Source organism: Schizophyllum commune, assembly GCF_000143185.2.
Source record: "Schizophyllum commune H4-8 unplaced genomic scaffold SCHCOscaffold_16, whole genome shotgun sequence".
Classification (NCBI taxonomy): domain Eukaryota; kingdom Fungi; phylum Basidiomycota; class Agaricomycetes; order Agaricales; family Schizophyllaceae; genus Schizophyllum; species Schizophyllum commune.
The window spans coordinates 270,093-291,056 of NW_026089553.1; the positions used below are offsets into that span (position 1 = coordinate 270,093).

The 20,964-nt window shown below is 58.2% G+C and overlaps 10 protein-coding genes across 10 annotated transcripts; 5 read left to right on the forward strand and 5 right to left on the reverse strand.

Moving 5' to 3' along the window:
- The first annotated feature begins 41 nt into the window (after positions 1 to 41).
- Positions 42 to 2,223, forward strand: SCHCODRAFT_02644507 (MFS general substrate transporter). The gene is made up of 4 exons (XM_003026383.2): positions 42 to 735; positions 791 to 1,074; positions 1,123 to 1,987; positions 2,037 to 2,223. Exons 1-4 carry the CDS (start codon positions 415 to 417, stop codon positions 2,106 to 2,108), a joined length of 1,542 nt encoding a protein of 513 aa, XP_003026429.1. The 5' UTR covers positions 42 to 414; the 3' UTR covers positions 2,109 to 2,223.
- A 95-nt stretch (positions 2,224 to 2,318) lies between these two features.
- SCHCODRAFT_02644511 (uncharacterized protein) lies at positions 2,319 to 3,569 on the forward strand. The gene is made up of 3 exons (XM_003026382.2): positions 2,319 to 2,803; positions 2,865 to 3,130; positions 3,183 to 3,569. Exons 1-3 carry the CDS (start codon positions 2,351 to 2,353, stop codon positions 3,367 to 3,369), a joined length of 906 nt encoding a protein of 301 aa, XP_003026428.1. The 5' UTR covers positions 2,319 to 2,350; the 3' UTR covers positions 3,370 to 3,569.
- Positions 3,570 to 3,921: 352 nt separating this feature from the next.
- SCHCODRAFT_02644514 (uncharacterized protein) lies at positions 3,922 to 4,441 on the forward strand. The gene is made up of 2 exons (XM_050346395.1): positions 3,922 to 4,179; positions 4,282 to 4,441. Exons 1-2 carry the CDS (start codon positions 4,103 to 4,105, stop codon positions 4,370 to 4,372), a joined length of 168 nt encoding a protein of 55 aa, XP_050197138.1. The 5' UTR covers positions 3,922 to 4,102; the 3' UTR covers positions 4,373 to 4,441.
- Positions 4,442 to 4,621: 180 nt separating this feature from the next.
- On the forward strand, positions 4,622 to 8,013 carry SCHCODRAFT_02557649 (uncharacterized protein). The gene is made up of 6 exons (XM_003026381.3): positions 4,622 to 5,537; positions 6,182 to 6,259; positions 6,310 to 6,399; positions 6,454 to 6,516; positions 6,565 to 6,606; positions 6,656 to 8,013. The coding sequence occupies exons 1-6, from the start codon at positions 4,646 to 4,648 to the stop codon at positions 7,888 to 7,890; spliced, it is 2,400 nt and encodes a 799-aa protein (XP_003026427.1). The 5' UTR covers positions 4,622 to 4,645; the 3' UTR covers positions 7,891 to 8,013.
- Positions 7,953 to 9,743, reverse strand: SCHCODRAFT_02753637 (uncharacterized protein; the record flags this gene model as incomplete). The annotated part of the gene is made up of 1 exon (XM_003026288.3): positions 7,953 to 9,743. The coding sequence occupies exon 1, from the start codon at positions 9,714 to 9,716 to the stop codon at positions 7,953 to 7,955; it is 1,764 nt and encodes a 587-aa protein (XP_003026334.1). The 5' UTR covers positions 9,717 to 9,743.
- A 1,105-nt stretch (positions 9,744 to 10,848) lies between these two features.
- On the reverse strand, positions 10,849 to 13,151 carry SCHCODRAFT_02557656 (uncharacterized protein). Its single transcript, XM_003026287.2, has 8 exons — positions 12,906 to 13,151; positions 12,688 to 12,853; positions 12,593 to 12,629; positions 12,446 to 12,540; positions 11,895 to 12,392; positions 11,656 to 11,846; positions 11,519 to 11,603; positions 10,849 to 11,464 (listed from the first exon to the last, which is right to left on the reverse strand). Exons 1-8 carry the CDS (start codon positions 13,089 to 13,091, stop codon positions 11,181 to 11,183), a joined length of 1,542 nt encoding a protein of 513 aa, XP_003026333.1. The 5' UTR covers positions 13,092 to 13,151; the 3' UTR covers positions 10,849 to 11,180.
- A 1,690-nt stretch (positions 13,152 to 14,841) lies between these two features.
- SCHCODRAFT_02693949 (uncharacterized protein) lies at positions 14,842 to 15,791 on the forward strand (the record flags this gene model as incomplete). Its single annotated transcript, XM_003026380.2, has 2 exons — positions 14,842 to 15,115; positions 15,170 to 15,791. The coding sequence occupies exons 1-2, from the start codon at positions 14,865 to 14,867 to the stop codon at positions 15,789 to 15,791; spliced, it is 873 nt and encodes a 290-aa protein (XP_003026426.1). The 5' UTR covers positions 14,842 to 14,864.
- Positions 15,792 to 16,134: 343 nt separating this feature from the next.
- Positions 16,135 to 17,285, reverse strand: SCHCODRAFT_01109787 (uncharacterized protein; the record flags this gene model as incomplete). Its single annotated transcript, XM_003026286.2, has 2 exons — positions 16,135 to 17,132; positions 17,186 to 17,285. The coding sequence occupies 2 exons, from the start codon at positions 17,283 to 17,285 to the stop codon at positions 16,135 to 16,137; spliced, it is 1,098 nt and encodes a 365-aa protein (XP_003026332.1).
- A 168-nt stretch (positions 17,286 to 17,453) lies between these two features.
- On the reverse strand, positions 17,454 to 17,919 carry SCHCODRAFT_02470700 (GRAM-domain-containing protein; the record flags this gene model as incomplete). Its single annotated transcript, XM_050342690.1, has 3 exons — positions 17,454 to 17,627; positions 17,677 to 17,780; positions 17,832 to 17,919. Coding segments are annotated over 3 exons (366 nt in total), but the record flags the coding sequence as incomplete, so codon positions are not given.
- Positions 17,920 to 19,712: 1,793 nt separating this feature from the next.
- On the reverse strand, positions 19,713 to 20,894 carry SCHCODRAFT_02644532 (bacterial bifunctional deaminase-reductase). Its single transcript, XM_003026285.2, has 5 exons — positions 20,703 to 20,894; positions 20,572 to 20,642; positions 20,208 to 20,495; positions 19,945 to 20,141; positions 19,713 to 19,885 (listed from the first exon to the last, which is right to left on the reverse strand). Exons 1-5 carry the CDS (start codon positions 20,885 to 20,887, stop codon positions 19,805 to 19,807), a joined length of 822 nt encoding a protein of 273 aa, XP_003026331.1. The 5' UTR covers positions 20,888 to 20,894; the 3' UTR covers positions 19,713 to 19,804.
- Positions 20,895 to 20,964: the final 70 nt, after the last annotated feature.

Below are 20,964 nucleotides of genomic sequence, written 5' to 3' on the forward strand. Positions count from 1 at the left end.
TGTCATCGAGTCGAGTGAGGTCCCAGCTAGCATCACCTTTACGTGCTTCCAAACACCCTTCCTCTCGCCGTTGCCCTGCCGCGTGATTAGGCGCACCATGCCTAGCCGGAATGGCCCCCATGTGGGGACCCATATACCTCGGGGATGCAGATAGCAACTGGCCGACCCAAATTTGAAGCTCTGCTCAGGATGAAGACTAACCAACACTCAGTACAGACGCAGCGCACGTCGTACAGCAGGCAATCCGGGAAGTAGACCCAGCGCCAGGTCACATATTCGTCGTAGCGCGCCGGGAAGGCTGAAGGAACCGCGGCGCGCCGTCCTGTATTCAGCGGCCAATCAGCACGATACGCGCTCCCACACCGATCCTCCATCAAACAGCCGCCGGCGACCGTCCCTATAACTCGCTCGAGGATGACTCAGACGCACCTTCCCTCCTCCCCCCCCATCTCCCCGGACACCATGGCGTCCACCAGCCTGATGCCAAATGTCCTCGACCTCGTCGACAGGAAGGACAGTTCGTGGTCGCACTCCACGCTTGCGCGCCTCTCGAGGGAGTCGCTGGCGAAAGACCCCGCGACCGAACGCACGTCCCCCGTACCAGATCCTGAGAGCGGGGCGGGGGATGAGACGGAGGTTACGCATACGCAGGCGCTGGAGGACGTCGCGGACGAGTTCCGCCTACCGGACTTGTGGTCGCTGGTCGTGGTGATCGGGGGAAATGTCATGTTCCAGGTGCGTAAATACCCCTTTTTCGTGCTCGAGTAGCTCATGGTGATCTGCATGATAGCTCGCATTCTTCATCATCGTGTCCTCCGCGTCCTCGTACGCGGAGTCATTGGGCGGTACGGCCTTGTTCTCCGGTCTCGCCATCGGAATCCCCCCAGCCGTATCCGCAATGCTGCTCTTCCCCCTCACGCGCATAGATGGAGGCAAGTACCGGATGCCCTTCAACCTGGCCTACATATCCAGCGCCTTCGGTTGCATGCTCTACGGTCTGGCATACAAGGCCAACTTCCTGTATTTGATCCTCATCGGCCGCATCGTGAGCGGCGTGGGCTTCGTCGCATTCATGTGCGTGCAAGCCTTCCCTACCTTGTACTCTACTAAGGAGATCATCAGGTACTCTAAGCGCTACGTGACGGACCAGCGCATCGTCGGCATCCGCCGGCGGACCACGCTCGGCTCGTACCTTGTCCTCGGACAGGGCATTGGCTTCAGCCTCGGCCCCTTCCTCGGCGGTGTTCTCTACAAGTTCGTTGGCTTTCAGGATGGCACCGAAGGCTTCCGCAGCTCACATGCGAACGACGTCTGGAATGGCTACACGTCGCCGGGTTGGGTGATGGCCTGCGCTTGGATCGCGTTCGCCATCTTCGCGTACTTCAAGTTCGTCGACGTCAAAGATGCCCCTGCCGCGGTCGAGCTGCACCACCCCGCCAGCCCGCCTCGGCGCACGCCGCCGCAGGTCAAGATGGGGCTCCGCCAGTGGGGCGTCATCATCACCATGATGTACTGGTCCATGACCTGTTTCCACATCCTCGGCGCCTGGGAGGCCAACATCCCCATCTTCACCGCCGCCGAACTCGGCTACTCCCCCTACGCCGCCGGCAACTTCATCGCGCTCGGCGGCGTCGCCACCATTCCCTTCCTCCTCGCCAACACCCGCTACTCGCGCAAGTTCCAGGACCGCACGATCCTCGCGACCGGTTCTGCCCTGGGTCTCGCAGGCGTGCTCATCGCGATGGCGCTGGTCTCTACCGATAGGGTTTCGTTCGGCCCGTACTTTGTGTGCTGGTTCTTGATTGCGCTGGGCTTCAATTTGGCAAGTACGTGCACGGTGGCGTTGCTTTCGAAGCAGTTCCCGCCGGAGTGGAATGGCAGGCTGTCGATGGCGATTCAGTATAGTAACTATACGGGGCGTGTGTCGGGAGCGCTGTTGGGTGGTGCGGGTGTCAGTATGGGGATGAAGAACTTCATCGGAGTTCAGGTGAGCGTGATTTTCTACATGAGGGACGCGTAAAGTAACGGCTTCGTAGCTCGCGATAATTGGCTTCGGTGCAACCCTGTACTTGACGCTGTGGAGGGAGCTGAAGGCGAAGACAGGTTGATTGAAGCAAAAGTAAACTCTGCTACGACCTTGCTAGATAGATGTACTGTTCAACTCAGTAGATACAAGGGTGTGCATGCAAGTAGAGGTTTCATTTGCCTGGACTTCACTCCTTCTGCTGTTGTCAGGTTTTCACGACGAAGTCCGCGCGACCAAGCAAGCGCAAACTCGCCCCAAAATCTGCCGAAAATCCCCTGCACGCGTCCTTGCCGCGCATTCGACGCGTCTCGCACACCGGAAACCATGTCCTGGCCCACCGTCCCCTCCCCCTTCCTCAAGCTCTTCGAGACGTTCCCCCTGCACACATACCCCGCGATACCCCCACCCTCCCACCTCCGCTGCACGCCCTCCGTCCCGACGCTCTGGATCCACCCGCCGCCTGAGCCCTCCGACTGCCTCAGCGCGGACGTGGAATGCCTGAAGTGGCAGGCGTATCTAGCCTTGACGCACGCGACAGCAAGGCAGCAGCAGCGCATCGCGCTGCGGTGGGATATAACCGCAGAGGGCGCGCTCGAGGGGCGGCTGCCGAATCTGCATCTGCCGAGTGGGGATCTGATACCCGCGCATAATATCGCTGCGTTCGAGGACGGTGCGCTCGGCGAGGAGCCGGAGAACGAGGGGTACCGCGGGTCGCAGGAGAAGGATGAGAGCCGAGCGTGGGTCGAGCTGCTGGAGGGCGTGGTGCATGCGGCGCTGGTATGTGGTGTGCTAGCTTGAGCCGGGAATCGAGTGTGCTGACGAGGATGGGTCTGTGCAGATCCTTGCGAGCCCGCCGAAGCCGTTCTCTCCGATATCGTTGTTGTCCTCGCCCGCACCGGACACGATCGACGCGCTGCTGCCGACACCTGCGCCATCAATAGCGTCCGCGTCCCTTCTTCCTCTCACATTGCCGCTGCATCTCCCCTTACCCTGGATCTCGAAGAAGATGGACAGGCAGCGGGACAGCGTATTCACGCAGTACGCTGTCGCGGTACACGCGCTGTCCGAGCGTTTAGGGACGGATAAATGGTTCTTGGGTTCTGAGTGCGTTCTCTATTCCTGTCCTTACCAGAAGGATTGTTGACACGTCGCACAGCGCTCCCACACCTCTCGACGCCCTCCTCTTTGCCTACCTGCATTGCATCCTAACCTCCCCGCTCGACAAATCAAAACGCGACCTTCGCGAAGAAATAACCCGACACGTCAACCTCGTCGCCTGGGAATGGCGCGTACGCGGGCTCGTCAGGAAGGGATTCGTACCAGAACAGGCTGGCAAGGCATAGCGATACAGACGGGATTGACTTGACTTCGAGGACGGTATGATATTCCTGGTTTACCCGGACTGGCCCGTTGCACACATTCACTTGTACTACAGTACCATTCACCTAGTGTCACCATAGCCACAACCCTGCTCTACGCACGCATATCTATTTGCACTGCAGATACAGCAAAAAGGGGCGATTCGTACATTGGTGAAGTGCGACGAATAGCCTGGTAAGCTCGGGCCGCACGATTTGAGTATGGTCTTGCGGCCAGCATGACCTTCTCGCGCTTTCGTCTCTACCGCCATGAGTATAGCAATCGCACCATTAAAGCCTCTCCATGCCTCAAGGGCTTGAGGATGCCATTCCACAGCATCTCTCTGCCTATTGCCTCGTGCGCCCTCGTTCACAGAATCCTTACAGTGACCTCCGAGTCCCAGCCTCTCCTTTTCCGTACTGTGAATTTGTCCCGCAATTTCTGTGCTCAGGTCTTTCACGATTCTGTCATCTTGTCTCCTCCTCTAGCCTCGCTTGTTACTCAGCTCTTCATTACCGATTAGGGGGGAGGCGGGGGTGGGAGTAGCCATGCCCTTATACGCTGACACAAGCCCACGACGACCCAGAACCCGAACATCGGCCGCTTTCTCTTCCTGCTCAAGGACGGCAACGCATCCGAGCAGCGGACCTACTCATAGGTTCGTCTCGGGACTTACCTTATTGGCCGGTGGTGCGGCCGACGAAGGATGAGGTGAACATGAAGCCGATGGATATCGTCCTTGTCACCTTCGTTTGTGAGCGTGAAGATAGAGACAGGCGGGACGCGCTTCGCTGGTAAGTATACGATCAACTCTCTCTCGCACAAGTCCCACGCATGGTTCCTTGAGCTCATCTTTGCGAAGGTGCGTGGACAACGCGATTGATACATTTCCACAGGCCGGTCAGGACGCGCATAGAGGCGGAGGAGCTCAAGTACAAGCCGCGCGCGAAGGCCTTCGACGATGTCGAGCCAATATGGATCGACTAAGAGGTTAAGACAGGAGTCTAAGACGGACGGATCGCTCTCATATGTATTGCACCTGGAAGTCAAGTTTGGGGTTCATGAAGCATTCAGGTCTCAAAATTGCTGGACTACGTCTGTCGATAGGGGATGTAGTGATATTTTGCGCCAACGTTTGCTGTGCACGAGCACTAATAGAGCCTGCTACGACCATCGCAATAGGCGCCCGGGAAACCCGGCCCGCCGATAACCTTCGCGTGAACATCGCCTCTTCTTGGTTCCTTCTTTCGTCCTACCATCATGAGCTCCGTGCCCACATCGCCGCTTTCATTGACCCTCCCACAAGAGATCAAGGATATCATCATACAGCATCTCTCTGCATATCCATCGACACTCGCATCCTGCGCTCTTGCGCACCGAAGCCTTACCTCGACTTCTCAGACGTTGCTTTTCCGCGCTGTGCTCTTATCCGGCGCCGATCGTACCAATGCCTTTCGCGAATCTATCACATCGTCTCATTACCTTGCTTCCCTTGTCACTCAGCTCGTGATCGCCGAGCTCGATAAACCCTGGGTTGCCGACGCTGTCCCACAGTTGCTCGCCGTGCTCGAGGCGCTGCCCAACCTTACCGCACTCGCCATGCGATGCGGTGCACCTGGGAGTCTTGAATGGGCTGTGGGCCCTGACGCCGGCGAAGCCCCGGCTGATACATCAGTGCTCCTCGCGCAATGCGCGAACAGACTGCGTGTGTTAGAGCTGGATCTCTACTTCGACTTCTGGTCGACCTACATTCGATACTACTCTTTCCCCGCTCTTCACACCCTCATCTTCAGTCATGAAGTCTGGTACGAGAGCACCATACAGGGCTGGCTGATAGTGACGCCCACTATCCGGCGTGTCGTCCTTTGGGTTATGAATGGCCCGAAGGCCTTGAGAGGGCTGCAGGTGACGGAGCAGGGCTTGGTGCATGGCAAGCCGTACTGGACCGACGGAGAGGTTATGGGCGGGGATTGGTGGCTGGGGGCAGAGACAATGGAGGAGGGAAGGAACTTGGAAAGGATCGAGATGGTGGTTTATCAGGAGGAGGAGTCGGGCGACGGAGCTCGGGACGACGTGAAAACAGATCCTCTGGGTGTATACAAGTGCAAGGATGGAAGGAAGGTAGAGGTCGTCATTGTAAGGATCCCCAAGAGTACGTCGGTTTTATTCTCTCTCATTTCTCGCGCTTACTTTTGAGCGACAGCCGACCCGGAAGGCTGGCCGTTTCGCCCGCCATTGCTTATGTCGGTTTTATAGTTCGATATCAGGACGCCCATTGAGGGTCACATACTGGACCTTCAGTAGAGTTGTCAGCAAGATTGTAACAGAGCACGCAAATTCAGCGCCTAATTTTCAGAACGATTGATATACCATGCGCATGTTGAACACTATGGGTTCGGCGCACGTGGTCGGTATGTCCTCGGGAATTGCCGCATTCGCGGCTAACCTCCCTCCGCCATCTTCTCGTATGGGTTCTTTGACTATAACAGCTCCGTTGGTATTTGCCGAGAACAATAAGAGCATAACAATGACGCTTCTCTATTCTCCTGCTGTGCTTTTCTGCCATGGCGATGGATTCGCCGAATTTTTCTTATTGTCTTTCGGTACGAACCACCCATACCGCCGAAGTGGAATCCGACATAAAGGGTGGTCTTGCGCCGGAAAGAAGGACTCCTCATCCCACCTCTCTTCATTGCTTCGGCTGAGTTGCTTGCGGGGCTTGCATATCCAGCTGACTGGAACACGAGTACGTGGACTGTACAGTGCCCGACTTCGCCAGTATTCACCTCTTTGCAGTGGAAAACCGAAGGCTGAATACGGCGTCTCCTGACGGCGGCTTTGGTGCTGAACCACCGCAGGCGGTACAGGATGCTGGTGTGTATGCTGGTAAATCAATGGCGCTCGAGCTGATGTGCAATATTCAGGACACCCTCCAGCGCCGATGCGATGCCATCCTCCGTCCGAGGAGGTGGAGCTCGCCTTCCTTAGTAAGGATTGCTTGAATGATGTTCCTGGTGGGTAATTATGCCCACCGAAGACGACGACGCGACCGCTAATCGTGCATGCAGACGAGTTGAAGGGCCTTTCGGTGCTATCTTCGGAGGGAAATTACCTCGTTGTTGGACCGCCAGGTATGTTCGTCTGCCTATCTTTCCTATCCACTCGCTGAGCAGAAGTAGATGTTGCAGACGCATATGGAGACCACTCCGTACCATTGCAAGGTACTCTTCTCGTCTTGAATATTCAAGGTGTCCACTCATCGCCGTCCAGTGGTCATCGCACGGCACAGACGCAAGAATGCCACACTCTCCCCCCATCCGTGCTTCATCCATCGGTTGCCGACGGAAGTTCTGTGCGCCATCTTCCTGATGTGCGGCGACCAGAATAAGGTCTTCGATTATACGCGGGACGAGCGTATGGACTCGGTTAGCGTTCACGCGGAAACCTCTTTCTACATCCGGTCGACAGTGGCCATTGGGGGCGTCTGCTGGCGCTGGTACACGGTAACGCGCGGATGCCCTCAACTCTGGACCTTGGTCGACGTCCCCTTGCCTCAGCCTCGCGATGTGGCCACCTTGCGGCTCAGTCTCAAATACTCTAAAGGCCTACCGCTGACGCTTCGTATCAACGACCTCCATTACTCCCCCAAAAGCAACGTCATTGCTTGCCAGAAGTTCATGACTCTCGTCGCCAATTCGTCTCGTCGTTGGGAGGAGATATCCATCATTTTAAGGCAAAAATCTCCGACCCCTGACGAACTGGTCTCGCCACTACAGCAGTTACCTCAAAACGCCTTCGAACTCCTGAAAAAGGCCATGCTGCGCTTATTCGAAGATGATCATGAGGGCACGATCTCTTCGCGCGTTTGGCAGAAGTTCTATACCTCGCCTGCACTCCACGCGGCAAAATGGTTCTATGTACCAGTCGACGCCCCTGCATCCATTCTTCGCCGTCTAACTCACGTTGGAGTCGAAGTCATCCTACCCGAGGAAATTATGGAACTCCTTCGAGCGTGCCCTCTGCTCCAGGCTTTGCAGGCTGTGGTCGTTCCACCCGAGGACCTCTTCCCCGGGAGGGACGATGGATACTTATTCCCAATTCTGCCAACGCCTATACACCTACCATACCTTCGCGCTCTCACACTGCGCGGTATGTATGACTGGTCGCACTTCTTCGACGGCATTAAGGCCCCTCGTATCAGACGCATAGAACTGGTCATCGCAGGTGTCCAGGCCACCCCCATATGTGCGATGTTGAGTCGCTCGTCGGCATCTCTAGACATGCTCGCCCTCCGCTGGGTATTTCCTGGCTGTGACGGCGAGATAGCGACACTGCTGCGAAGCCCACAATTGAGACAGCTGAAGATATTTCGCTACGAAGGTTATAAAGGACCGGAGCGTGAACCTGATCGCTTTGACCCTTCGCCATATCTACCACCTAATCTTGTTACATTCACTAAGATATACGAGGTAGCGGAAAAAGCGTATTGTGCATTGGGGATGTAATCGCCCAGATGGAACCGTACTTGATGAATCGTCATATATCATCGTATACGCACAGAGACTTGTTACTGAGTAGCTAGAGTCCAGCTAGCGTGGTGAGCGAACAAATTCTGTACTTGAGACGACACTCGGCCACCGCGGACCCTAAGACGGATGTTCGTCGTTACTGAATCGGCGGCTCGAAAAAGGGGCAAGAGTGCCGTTGGATTGTCCGCCTCGATATACATCGCAGGTGGAATGCTGGCATCAGGTGATATCTCAGCAAGGCGAGTACCGCGAATTCGATCGAAGGCTCCTCGATTGTCGAGGCAAAGGATATCCAGCATTTTTGCGCGGCAGAGGATAGCCGACATGTTGGCGGTATTCATCATCGACCTGATGACCAAGTGCCGAAGGTTGTACAAGGGGAAGAGAAAGAGTCGGTCCAATGTCACTCCTCCGTCCACAGATAGGGACAGAAGGCGAGCAAAGCCATCGGCAAAATCCGCCTGCTCCGGCAAGTCGCACGGGACGGCCCGTTCATCCATGACGAGCTGTACACCGATAAAGCAATGCAGGTATGAGCGCAAACCCTGCATGACCTTGAGCATCGCATCCTGGCCCTTAAAATTCGACCTGCGGATTCGCAGAAAGAGTTGCGACCACTCAACCGCGCGTTCGGCGCAGATACCGGGAAGGCGTTGGATCGCCATGTCGAAATCACCAAAGAAGAGAAGCATGTCGCCTTTGTCAATAACGCCGTCGGTGCCGACATCGATAACAAGCTGTAGAGTACCAGGGCAAAGCTCGCTGGTTGCGCGGCAGCCTACGAGCGTGAGGACGGGATCCTCTACAAGCTCCGCCTGGGCATCAACGGCCTGCGGCTCGTAGTCCCCGGTCGTTGCGGCATTTGGAGCTGGATGTGGCATTCCTAGTGGCCCCTGCCAGCCAGTCTCTTGGTCGACGCCAGCGCTCAGTATCGAAGCTGGTCGGGAGAAGATTCGGTTCGCATCGAGAGAAGTCGACGCATTCCCACCCGTACCGGCCGCGATATTGCTCGCCTCGTCTACGGGAAGAGACAGAGATCGGAAAGCATGGCGTCGTCGCAGCGTTCGTTCCCCATGCGCACTGCCCTCACCGCCGAGCTCGCCGGATGGTTGAGAACCAAGAGGCTGGCGATCATGTCCTGCAGCTGCTGGAGGAAGGCTGCTGGCTGCGCCAGCGATCATGGACGGTCGCCCCAGCGGTGCACTGGCACGAGGTGTCTCGGTCTCGGTGGAGGCGTACATCGAGCTATACGTCTCTGAGTCTGCGAGCGGCTCCGGCTGCATTGATACAGCGTTCTCAGCACGGACGTTCGGGTCGGCGGTCGGTGCAGGCGGCGCTCCAGCATCATTCAAAGCAAAGACCTCCGCGTTCGCGCTATGGAACGACTCCGAAAGCGTATTGAGGTTCGTGTCGCGTATCTGCCTCATGGTCCCGTTCAAGCCCTCAAGGTGCTGGATGATGAGGTCGAAGTTTTCGTCCAGATGTTCGATCATCTCGTCATGGTTGTCAGCGAGCTGCTGGCCGATGCGCTCGAGGATGGAAGCCGGAGACTGCTGAGTCGCAGGCGCGGCGGGCAGCGCTGGGTCAGCCGCGGGCGCGGGAGACGAATACGTAGGCGGCGGCGTCGGGTACTCGTTGTGAGTCACGGCAGGCTGCGGCAGCTGAGATGAGGGACCTGCCTGGGCATTTAATTGCCGAGTAGTTCGCGAGCGCGCGCCACGAGTAGGAAGAGGCCAGCCTTGAGCGATGCCAGAGCCGCCGGCGGCATTGCCAGGTCTGTTTTGGGCGCCGGGCTGGTTCATTGTGCGCAATATGTCGTTCGTATGGGTGATCACAGGCCTAAGTGGAGTAGGGGGTCGATATTCATTACGACGTGCGAGACTGCGCACTCCAGAACGAAGTCTGCAGAACAGGCCATGGCGATGGGGTTCCATCGAGGAAGCAAAGCCTGAAAGTAAGAGGTAGGAGAATAGATCGAGTGCAGGCTTCAACAAGTTAGCACTTCTGTGGTACAATTACATTGTGGCGAAGCTGACTCACGGGAAATCGTGCGGTTGGTTGTGTTGAACGTGTGCGACGCGGCGTGCGGTTCGTTAACAAGCGACGTAAAGGGCGTAATCGGGACGGGGCGTTCTAAGTCGTAAGAGCAAGTCGTTTCTGAGGACCAGTGGTAGCTTTTCCGCACCTTTAAGTGCCTACTGGAGACGGTTGCCCATTGTTGGACGTCTTGGAAATTTTTAACGGATATGGTAAGCATTGTGTGCTCGCGGAGGAAACAACGGACATACCGTGAGTTCGTGAGAAGGAGTGACGTGACGTGGGTAGACCGGCGGTCTCAAGGCCAACCGCGTCGTCACAGGAGAACAAGCATAGAATGTATGAAGAACCTGAGCGAATGGGGTAAGTGTTGTACGATGGGGAAGGAAACAAGGGCACGCACCATTCATTCTCGAGAGAGACAACGACGAGGCGTGAACAGTCATCATGAAAGAAGCCGTTCAGAGCAAGAACAAGCAGGTCCTAATACGGCCATACTCTCATGCAAGATTTGCGGCGATGCTGCTGCCCAAGCAGTTTCACACCAGCGTATATGCTCGTATCTTATATCCATTTGTTTCTCCGCAGAAGTTGCTTATGTAGGTGCTTCAGGCAGAGGATGGTGGCACGGCTACGAAATCCACGACGCTGCAGTTTGGGACGGTACCCAGGCGTACGACAGTTGATGAGGCTAGGATTCGATGACGGGACTTATATGACTTGATACTGCTGCACGAGTTCTCGCTCGTCACAATGTAGAACGAGCGGCCAAAAAGTTGCATGATGGCGAGAAACAAGCCGCTTGTTTGACAGGCACGTGCATATCACTCCTCGGCGAACGCCGGTCCCACGGTTGAACTTGCCGAATTCGGTTTTAAGCGGTGAGCTATCAAAGATCCCCTAGCGCGCATGCACACAAACCACCCAAATATGAATCATGCTGATACTGTCGATTCCATTCCAGAACCTAGACGTAGCTAACCGTGCTCCAACGTGGAAGCTCTGTAGCTACGCATCCATTCGCGAGTAACAAATCCAATGACTGACGGTCCAAAGGCCACAGGATAGCGTGCAGTAGTAAGGTAGTGTGTGTTAGATATGCAGATCCAAGTCCCAAGCCATAATACTGGCCATAAGCGACCATAATGACGGTCATAAGTTACGCAGCCTTGGGCAACGAGCGCGATAGCGAATAGTCGCCGAGCTCCATTATAGTTGCCCAAGCCCGATTATAGCTGACCGAGAAGGCCAACGACGCCAACCGTGCCTCCAACAAGCGCAAGGAGGAGCGACGGAAGGAGTATGTCCGCGCCATTCGGGCCGTTGAACGTCGATGAGCCGTCATCATCGTCCTGATCCTCGTTCCCGAACGAGTCGCCCTTGTTGCCGCCCGTGAGGTTCGCACCGTTGGGCCCAATCGGCCGCGTCGTGTCGTGGAACTCGCAGGTGTCGGACGTGCAGATGCACTCGCCCTCGATGGGGTCCCAGAACGCGGTGGTGCAGTTATCCGGGACTGGGAAGGGAATCAGCAGTCGCTCGAGGAAAATATCGGGAGTGGGATGCTCACGGCGGTGACGCTCGGACTCGCCGTCGGGCGGCGCCTGCTTCGGGTTCGGGTTCTTCACCGTCGGCAACTCTTCAGGGCAGCCGTACTGTCCGATTCTGATGAGAATAACGCACGGCAAGGTACCCGGCTCAACTTACACATGTGTCGAAGGGGTACTCGTCAAAGGTGCACTTGCTTTGGAGACCCGACTCCTTGTCCGGCATGCCGTTGCAGATGTTCTTGTCCACCGACGGCGTCGAGCACTTGAGCGCGCCGACACTGTCGAGCTGCGAGACCGGCTTCGGGTCGCGCACCCAAGCCAGAAGCTGCTCGTTGGAGACGATCCAGACTGCACGGGGTATGAGCCCGGCCCGACCACATGTATAATCTCACGCACCATTGTCCTGCTCCTGAGCCCAGTCGAGGAAGGCGTTGATCATGTTGATGATGCCCTTCGGCGCCTTGACACCAGGATAGTTGGATGCGACATGGATAGGATGCGTGTACAGGCCAATGGGCTGCCTGTTGTTCTCGTAGTGGGCTGTGAACGTGTTCTTCATGTACTCGAGCGTCGCCTCGTTATCGACCTTCGAATCGCCGTTGGCGGCCTCGAGCCAAGGGTCCATTAAATGAGGCCCCGCCGCCCCACGGTCGTCGAAGAACGAGTACATCGGGATCTCCCAGAAGCCGGGGAGCTTGGGTTCGCCCTTGCAGAGACCGTCGACCGCGAGGCAGTTGTTCGCCATGCCATAGTCGAGGGTGTACGGCCAGAACGCGTCGGTGCCCTCGTCCGTGACCGGAACGGAGGCCGCGGCGCTAGAGTCATACGTGAAAGAGGCGTTCGCGAGATGTTTGAGCGTGTCGACCGTGAACTCGAGATAAGGTGCGCGGAAGCCTGCCACGCGTTAGAGAAGGTGCGCTGTATTGAGGCCGACACACGCGGCGCACCTTGAATGGCTGATACGGGAATTCCGGAAAGCGCATTCAACGCGATTATATTCCCGTTGATCTCCTCCGGGGGAGGGCTGCCCACGTGGGTCATGCTGGTGCGGGCGCGTCAGCTGCCTTGGCGAGCGAGGTCGAGTTGCCACCTACGTGTGGTCCGCGATCTCGTTCCCCGCAACAAACCAATCTAGGCGTTTGGGTGAGTGGCTGCCAGCGAAGCAGCGAGGAGGCGAGGTAAGGCGCACCTGTCACGAGTCCGAAGTTGGTGTAGTTCAGCGACGTGAAGTAGGTCATCTTGGGCTGGCAGCCGTTGGGGTTCTGGCGGTGCTGGAGGAACTGGTTGACGGCGTCGATAGTGTACGTCTCGACTGCATCGTCGGCGGTGAAGACGATGAACTGGGGGACGTCTTTCTGCGGGGGGAAGTTAAATGGCGGGACGACGCGCTGAAAGGCGGGGACGTACGGGGTCGAGACCGCCGGGAGGGCTGGTGCTGGCGCAGTTGCAGTCGGGCAGCTTGCACTTGTCGGCGTCGCAGGAGTAGCCCGCCGCCTCCGGGCTTGACTGCGCGCCAGAGATGCTGCCCTCCTGGGCAAGGACGGAGGAGGCGCCAGAGAGAGATAACGCGAGAAGGAGGGATCGCAAAGACATGGCCGCGGGTCCGCCTTGGGAGGGGAGGTGGTCGCCGGATGAAGGGAGTGGACAAGCGCGGGGTGAAAGGGAAGGACAGGCCGCACCAGATAAAAAGAGCAGACGGGCGGACGGCTGGGCCCGCTGACGCCCAATCTCAATCAAGCTTCGGAACCAGCCATCATGCTATGTTCTAGCGGCCGTCAAATTGACCCGTCAGGAGAGTTACGGGCATCCCTTGCCTCCTCGCCATGTGGGGCCGTCGTTTGCGCATTTTCAGCGATTTTTCTGAGCGCGAGCGCGCGGCTGGGCATGACGGATTGAGAACAAGGACAGGACTGCTGCGGATCCCTGGGCGCCTAACGGCATTTCATCTCCATTGCAGCCGTCAGTCGGGCGTCGGGGCGGGGAGCCACGTGTGATGCGCCTCGGGGCGGCAATCAAACTCTCAGAAATCGTGGCCGCCGGGAGATGGTCGCCGACGACGAGCACTGGCGTCCGGGAAGCCGACAGGACGACCGGCTTCAGAGGCGAAAGTCCTTGGCGGACCGGGAAGGCTATCGCCGTAGATTGGCGTACTGGTCCCGTCTTCGAGGTAAACGTTTGAAAGGACAATTGAGGCCGCACTTCACGGTTGTAGCTGTGATGACCATGGTGCGGGGGGGTGGAGAGCAGTAAGTGAAAGGCAGACGTTGCATTGCTCCTCTTCTGCATGTCTTTCGAAGAGACCAGGGTGTGATTTCATCGTCAGCCGCAGGGCCGGTCACCAACTTTCCCGTCACCTCGGACATTGCCGACATTACACGTGACCATGTTCAACTTTTGCACGTCACGACTTCGCACATCCTCATCAAGCGATCCTACCTCCTTGCGTCCTGCGTCGGCTGCAGCGCGCCTTTGCGAATATAGCATCAGGTACAGGAAGGCAGAAAGGGGAAAGGAAGAACCGTAAGACTTGAAAAGGCAGCAAAGAGCATCTACAAGAAGTGGGTCAATGACTCGGGAGCAAGAAAAAGGAGACCATAAGAGGAAAACAGTACTTGCGGCCTGATAATGGAGCGGTTACTTGGCACATAGACGAGGGCGGGAAAAAACTGGATATGCGACGCGAGCGAATACCAGGGACAACAATTCGGAGGTCGAGGAAGATAGAGAAGAGATATCAACGCCAACAAGAGACTGAGCCTGAGCGCTACCACGCCAAGCTCGTGTCCGCATTCCTCTTCCATAGGCTGGCGAATGGACCTGTTGACTAGATTAAGCCCCCCTTCGAGACGTTGACGAGACTTGTGAAGCGTTCGTTCTCGGGTCGATGCAGCCTCTGAGCATGCTTCGTTGCAGCGTTACACTAAAACCGTTGATAGGGAAGCAGGCTGGTTGTACCCTGCGTGAGCGATAGAAAGACATTCTCCCGCGCAACAAGCACATGCTCGCGTACACTTCTTCAGAAGCTGAGAAGGGAAGGCGTCCGTGCTGCGCCGTTGGTGTACCAAGCATAACCCAGTGACCTTTGCATCTAGACATATTTAGGCTTCACGTCCAAGTAACGCACGCATACATGAGAGTCCACGTTGAAGGCCGCCATCAAAGCTGAGAAAAATCATGATTTGCCATCAAAATTTGACGCGCTCACATGACTCAGCAAACGCGCTGCAACGTCGCGTGACGCCGCGTTGATGTTGATTCAACACGCGTCCGCCTGATTCCGCTCCTGTACTTCCACCACCATCTTCCTCGTCCGCGGATACACCCTACCCAGCCTCCACCCACCCCTCCGCCCGTCTCGCCTTCTCCATGGACCGCGTCCCGACCGCGCTCTCGCGCACCTCCTCGACAATGAGCGCGTCGAGCACGGCGAGCACGGACAGCCGCGAGAGCCTCAGCCGCGCGTGCACAAAGAGTGCGAACGCCGCGAACGCGGACATCGCGAAGCGCACGCGCAGACGCTTCACGCACGCGCAGCTCTCCATGCTCGAGACGCTCTACCACGAGACGTCGCACCCGTCGCGCGAGCAACGCGAGCGCGTCGCCGCCGAGGGCGCCATGTACGTGCCTTCTGCCACCTTGGTCCTCCTCATCTTATACTTATACGCTTCCAGGGAGATCAAGTCCGTCACCATCTGGTTCCAGAACAAACGCCAGACGGAGCGCCGCATGGCCGTACTCCTCGCAAAGGACGCGACCCACGAGCACCCCTCCGCCCACATCCATACCCATACCCATACCCACACCCACCAAAAAAACACCGCCCCCCTCGGCCCCCGCCCCTCCCTCGAGCGCGTCGCGTCCCTCAGCGAGCTCCGCGCCCCGCACACCCCGCGCGCGCGCCGCACCGCCGGCATGCCCTGGGACAACATGCCCTCCTCGCCCTCGGGCCCGACGTCCCCCGCCGCGCGCGAGAGCGAGTACGTCGAGTTCGGCTCGCGCCGCACGCTCGAGTGGGCCTGCGCCCGGCACCGCGTGCGCCGGCGGACCGGCGCGCCGCACGCGCAGAGCGACGACACCGACGTCGACGAGCCGCACGAGGCGATCACCCCGCGCTCGTCGATCAGCCAGGACAGGGAGAGGGGACCGCAGGCGCTGGCGCGGAAGCCGACGATGGAGGAGGTGCTGATGGCGAACGAAAAGTCTGGTGCGCTGGACGCAGAGCGGACGCTGGAGAGCGTTGATGAGGAGGACTGGAAGGCCGCGCTGGTTCTCTGCGGCCTCGGGCGTTCGTGAACACGGTGGAGGACAAGAGACAGTATATCATCGCACTGTGGATAAGACAGCATCTAACCTTATTGGATATTTCCACTTCATGTCGACACGCCACGCCCTTCACGATCTATTCCCAATCAAGAACAATGTTTTTACCACTGTAGATAGCCTCCGAAGTCATTCATCTGAAATTTATGCATACACTCGGGAGAGGAAGGAGGATATAGAGCATCCATAGTCAAGAAGAGCCCACGCGGTCCTACTACGAATAATTTACAAAGCTGCCTGAAGCCCGACCGACAATAACAAGCAAGCGCAGCCGAAAGGAAGGAGGAAAAGTAGTAACGTGGTATGATACAGCACTCTAATCCAACGTATTCAGATCCAGAGAGTCCAACTGGCCGCGAATCGCCCGCACGCGCGACTCGACCTCGTCCAATGTCCTATGCAGCGCGGAGACCTCGTCCTCGACCGACACCGGCTCGTCGGGCGAGCGCGCCTTGCCCGCGCGCGGCAGAATGACCGGTGGTGCCCCGATACCCGCCCTCGTACTCGCCATCTCGTCCCAGAGGGCACCGACGACGCCCTGTACCCAGCGCTCGCGCTCCTCCATCTTCTTCATCTCCTTCCGCCGGCCGACCTCCTCGCGCGAGCCCATACGCATGAGCGTCCACACGTTGCTGAGCACGAGCATCACGATGATGAAGTAGAGCACCGTCGTCGAGCTGCTCTGCTCCCACGAGTCGCGGATGAGCGCGATGGCGCCCTTCGTCGAGCTCGACGCGACGTGCCACGCGCCGTCGAAGGTGTCCCAGGCCCATTGCAAGCTGCGCTGGTTGCGCTCCTGCTCGCGCTGCTTCTCGGCGCTAGTACGCCCATCGGCGACACCGTCGGGCGCTAGAGGCACGGTCGTGACCGCAGCTGCCACCGCGGCAGCGTCGACACCGGCGGGGACGAACTCGGACTGGTGCTCCTGGATGTACGCGCGCATCGCCTTGTCGAGGTCGGCGTGGTACGTCTTCTGCCCATCGATGCACGACTTCTCGATGATGCCCTTGATGAAACTGCGCCCGGTCCACTCGACCTGCGTCGTGACGAGGACGCGCACGGACACAGCGCTCGCCCAGGTGATACATGTCAAGGTCTTGACCGAGAACACGCCGCCGCTCGGGACATCCGGCGTGCGCGTCGTGGTGACCGTCGTGACCGACTCCTCGTAATCGCAGTGCACGAGTTCGTCCCGGAGCTCGCACTTCGTCTGCTTTGGCCCGACGCTGCCGTTGAGCGGCTTGATATAGGACATGTTGCGCGTCAGAAGCTTTGACCCAGGTTCGACCGGCGTCCAATCGGAAACCTGGATGTCTGCAGGTACCCGTGAGCATGCCAACAGTATTTTTACGCACTCGCTTGCTTACCCATGAGCTTTTGATCGACGGCCATGAACTCTTTTATAAACGCGCTCGCGAACATGAGGTTATATATTTTCTCGGGCGTCCCTGGGAGGACGATGTCCATGGCGACTTGGTCGTAATGCGGTGGGTGGGTGGCATCCGAGCCACACTTGCACTGCGTCGCCTTGCGCGCAGCTACACCAGGGATGACAGCTACAGTCTCCGCGGTCTGCTCACCAACGACGCCCTCGACGAGCCGGGAGGTATCCTGGCCATCGCCTTCTACCGCGTCCGTTGGTTTGACGAGCCGCCATATGTTGAAGATGACGTCGTATGTGGTATCACGTGCAAGGAAGGACGCGAAGGTATACTTCGACTGCCGAGTGCTGATCTGCAGGGCGTTGGGGATCACGAAGGCGGTCATCTTCTTCTCGAGCGAGACGATCTCGCATATAGGGACGATGAGCTGCAAGGGGGGTCAGTCCGTGCATACAGCCGCATGACGGGGGACGCACGTCAGTGATCCAGCCAAAGATATTTGCATGGAAGCAGATATGATTCTCGGAGATATACAGGCGGCCTTGGATGAGGATTTCGCGTTGCAGCGCACAGCCGTAGTCTGCAGGCAATGTTAATGAATTGACGTATGAGCAGGGTGTCCACCACGCACCTTCGATCAGGTAGTCGCCCTCAGGGACAGCGGGGAACAGCTCGTGGAAGTCGGCGTTGCGCTTGCTGCTTGCGACAGCAAAGCCGGTGACTGGGATGTCGTCCGGTATACTCTCGTCGCCCAGCCGGCTGCCGCTCACACCGCTTTCGGCCTCGTCACTGTCGCTGTCACCGAGACTATCGTCATCGTCGAGGCCCGAGTAGTAGTCGACCTGCGCGTCCTTGTCGCCGTATTCGGACGGTCCAGAGTTGCGAGACGCGGTGAGCGAGGCCCTTCTCCGCCCTCCGGTGACGAGCGACGCCTTCGACCGCGGTGAAACCGAGACGTCATTAGTCGTGGCGGCCCGCATGTGCACGGACGAGCCCGAGTTCGGCGTCGACGAGTCTCCGTTCATATAGGGCGAGGTGTTGCCGGCGACGGAGGACTTGCGAGGCGCGCCGTTCCCGTTGCTGAGGAGTGTGTGTTGCGGAGCGAGGGCGGGGTTGACCATAACGAGCCCGGAGGCGGCGATCGCACTGGCGAGACCAGTGGGCTTGCGGTTGCTGCGTCCCCAGCGGAACTTGTCCTGGTTCTGTTGCTGTTGTTGGCGGTCGACGTTCGGCGACGAGGACGGCGACGACGGCGGCGGTGGTGATGGTGAGGAAGTAGGAATTTCGGGATGGGTCGACGTCGGAGGCTGCGTGCCGGTGGCGGTGCTATCCGCGGGCCCCGCGGGCGCTTCGAGCGACGTGGGCGACTCGACGAGCTCGGGGCTTTCGACGGCGTCGGGTCCCGGCGAAGTCATCGCGCGTTTGTCCGCCGAGACACCGAGGGCCTCTTTGCTCGTATCCAACTTCTTCAGCTTGTTCAGCGACTTTGATGACGCCTTGCTGCGCAGTGATCCCATGAGCGTGCTTCCGTTGCCGTTGCCATTGGTGGCGGGAACGGGGGGAACGTCGCCAGCATCGCTTCCGGCGCGAGATCGACCTTTGGTGGACGAGGGGGTGCCCGGACGAGAGTTGGGACGCGATGTCGGCGTGGGGGGACGCGATCGGGACTTCATGCCTGGCAGCGAAAAGCCATAGCTGTTCAGTGTCGGCATCGGGGTCCTGTCCACCGTCGGCGTCCTGTCTTCGTCTACAGGCGACATCCTCGACACCCGCGACGACGTGGAGACCTTGCGCTCGCGGCCAGCACCACCGAATTCGCTGGGGTACCCCGTGCCCTCCACCGTCGAGTGCCGACCGTCCGACGACGCAGCGGTGCTGGAGTGCACGCTTGGGGAAGGGGGGACGATTGTCACGTTCGGCTGTGAGCTTGTCGTGCTCGCAGCGTCGCTGTGCGCGTTCGCCAGCCCGGTGTTGATGCTCACGACTCTGCTCCTGCCCCCGCCAGCAGCCAGCCCATTGCCCGTCGCCGACCCCGTGCTCGGGCGCGGACGCTCGCTGCTCGTGCTCACGGCGGACAGTGCACGGCTGCGTCGCCCCCCGCTCTCGCCGTCGATGGAGCGATCGGAGCGGTCGCGGGTGTGCGAAGACGGGTTCTTAACGAGTTTGGAGAAGAAGTTGGGCGGCATGTCAAAACAATTTCAGGCAGCACTCGAGGCTCGGCCGATTGGGCGCGCGTGTGAGGGACGATGCTTCGAGGGGGACGTAGACGCGCCGGCGCTGTCGCGGTCGATGTGGACGAGAGCAAGCCTGGGAAATTACTAGCAACGGGGCAGATTCGTGGAAACAAATCGAACGGTCCGTACTTCCGAAGTTAAGCGCCGAAACCCTTCTTCAGGCGTACTGAGGCCGTCAAGGGACTTGGACGTGAAGCCGCAGATGAAGCAAGCAGAAAGCGATGGAGGGGGAGGAAGAAAAGTGCCAAGGAAGATCCACTCGCAGCAGGCTTCAAAAAGATAAGTGACGCGGTAGTTGCGTAGGAACTACCGGAAATCAGTGATTGACTGCTAGACCACATGCACAAGTAACACTACAAGCAACAGATCACTACAAGTCCTTTGGACCCAGTACAAACACTGTATCGACCCCTACGACTTGCGTGCTGACGTGCTTGAATTTCCCCCCGCTCTTTGACATGTTTTAGTCACAAGGAATTGGAGGCACACGATCAAGGGAAGCTTGCTCACCTCACCCAGCTGTACGCCGTACCCGACGCCATCTTCCCCTACAAAGGTCGGTGCGACTGTCACGATGATTGTGTCCACCACACCGCCCTGTGATGCGTCCAAGAATGACTTGATCACGCTCGCGCCACCTTCGACCATGAGCGAATGCACTCCGCGCTCGTGCAAAGTCTTCAGCAACGCCTGGATCGACAAAGTGCCTGTAAAACCACAATAAGCTCTCCCTGTCCCCGCGTTATAGCTTCAAATATGGAAGAGATACTCACCATTTCCCAGATCTCCCTTCACGATTACCACTCTTGCTCCTGCCTCCTCCAACGCCTGCTTTCTCTCCAACCACTCAACCTGCTGCAGCGGATTCGGTGACGCGGAACCGTCGAGGGTGAAAACCCATGGACGCCTCCCAGTGCCAGACTGAAAGTTTCCTAGCAGCTTGCACGAGGGACTCAGACGCAGGCGCGCGTCGAGGATCACGGGGCGCGGGAGGTTATACGGCTGGCCGTGCTCGGACGAGGACTCGTACGTCCCAGGTGAGCGCGCCGGCAAGTGGCGAGCTACCAAGGAAGGGTAAGTTTACACTATTGGCGAATTGGGAACATTCATGACAGAGAAAACCAGGAGACGACGTACCATTCAGCTGAGGGTCATCGTTCAGCGCTGTTCCGACGCCAATGAGAATGGCATCATGCATCGTGCGCATCCTGTCTTGATACATCGATTCCTTTCCTGTATAGCGTAGCAAAGCGACAGAGCAATCTTACCAATGCGTCATGATCATACTCTCCTTTCCACTCAAGATCAGCTGCTTTCCGCCCGTCCCAGCGATCTTAGCATCGAGGGACTGGGCGAAGGTGAGCGTAACGCTGGGCCGGTCAGCGTGATGTTTGAGATCATAACCAGCAAGTGCAGTGGTAAGAAAGGGAGGGGGAGTGGTGCTGGAGGACATGATGGTGATGAGATACAGTATTGAACCGAACTCGAAGGTGCAAGAAGGAGAACTCGGCAATTTCCGAATGAGCAAGC

Bases quoted from the DNA above. Each gene is read 5' to 3' on its own strand.
- SCHCODRAFT_02644532 (XM_003026285.2), bottom strand. From the start codon at position 20,887: ATGTCCTCCAGCACCACTCCCCCTCCCTTTCTTACCACTGCACTTGCT. The intron at 20,643-20,702 runs GTAAGATTGCTC...GTATCAAGACAG, and splicing joins AGTATGATCATGACGCATTG to GATGCGCACGATGCATGATG. The intron at 19,886-19,944 runs GTGAGCAAGCTT...AACATGTCAAAG, and splicing joins ACGGCGTACAGCTGGGTGAG to AGCGGGGGGAAATTCAAGCA.
- SCHCODRAFT_02644507 (XM_003026383.2), top strand. From the start codon at position 415: ATGACTCAGACGCACCTTCCCTCCTCCCCCCCCATCTCCCCGGACACC. The intron at 736-790 runs GTGCGTAAATAC...TCTGCATGATAG, and splicing joins GGGGAAATGTCATGTTCCAG to CTCGCATTCTTCATCATCGT. The intron at 1,988-2,036 runs GTGAGCGTGATT...ACGGCTTCGTAG, and splicing joins AGAACTTCATCGGAGTTCAG to CTCGCGATAATTGGCTTCGG.
- SCHCODRAFT_02557649 (XM_003026381.3), top strand. From the start codon at position 4,646: ATGAGCTCCGTGCCCACATCGCCGCTTTCATTGACCCTCCCACAAGAG. The intron at 5,538-6,181 runs GTACGTCGGTTT...ACCTCTTTGCAG, and splicing joins CATTGTAAGGATCCCCAAGA to TGGAAAACCGAAGGCTGAAT. The intron at 6,607-6,655 runs GTACTCTTCTCG...ATCGCCGTCCAG, and splicing joins CCACTCCGTACCATTGCAAG to TGGTCATCGCACGGCACAGA.
- SCHCODRAFT_02644514 (XM_050346395.1), top strand. From the start codon at position 4,103: ATGAAGCCGATGGATATCGTCCTTGTCACCTTCGTTTGTGAGCGTGAA. The intron at 4,180-4,281 runs GTAAGTATACGA...ACATTTCCACAG, and splicing joins AGGCGGGACGCGCTTCGCTG to GCCGGTCAGGACGCGCATAG.
- SCHCODRAFT_02557656 (XM_003026287.2), bottom strand. From the start codon at position 13,091: ATGTCTTTGCGATCCCTCCTTCTCGCGTTATCTCTCTCTGGCGCCTCC. The intron at 12,541-12,592 runs GTAGGTGGCAAC...CGCCCGCACCAG, and splicing joins AACGAGATCGCGGACCACAC to CATGACCCACGTGGGCAGCC. The intron at 12,393-12,445 runs GTGCGCCGCGTG...AACGCGTGGCAG, and splicing joins TCCCGTATCAGCCATTCAAG to GCTTCCGCGCACCTTATCTC.
- SCHCODRAFT_02644511 (XM_003026382.2), top strand. From the start codon at position 2,351: ATGTCCTGGCCCACCGTCCCCTCCCCCTTCCTCAAGCTCTTCGAGACG. The intron at 2,804-2,864 runs GTATGTGGTGTG...GGGTCTGTGCAG, and splicing joins GCGTGGTGCATGCGGCGCTG to ATCCTTGCGAGCCCGCCGAA. The intron at 3,131-3,182 runs GTGCGTTCTCTA...CACGTCGCACAG, and splicing joins AAATGGTTCTTGGGTTCTGA to CGCTCCCACACCTCTCGACG.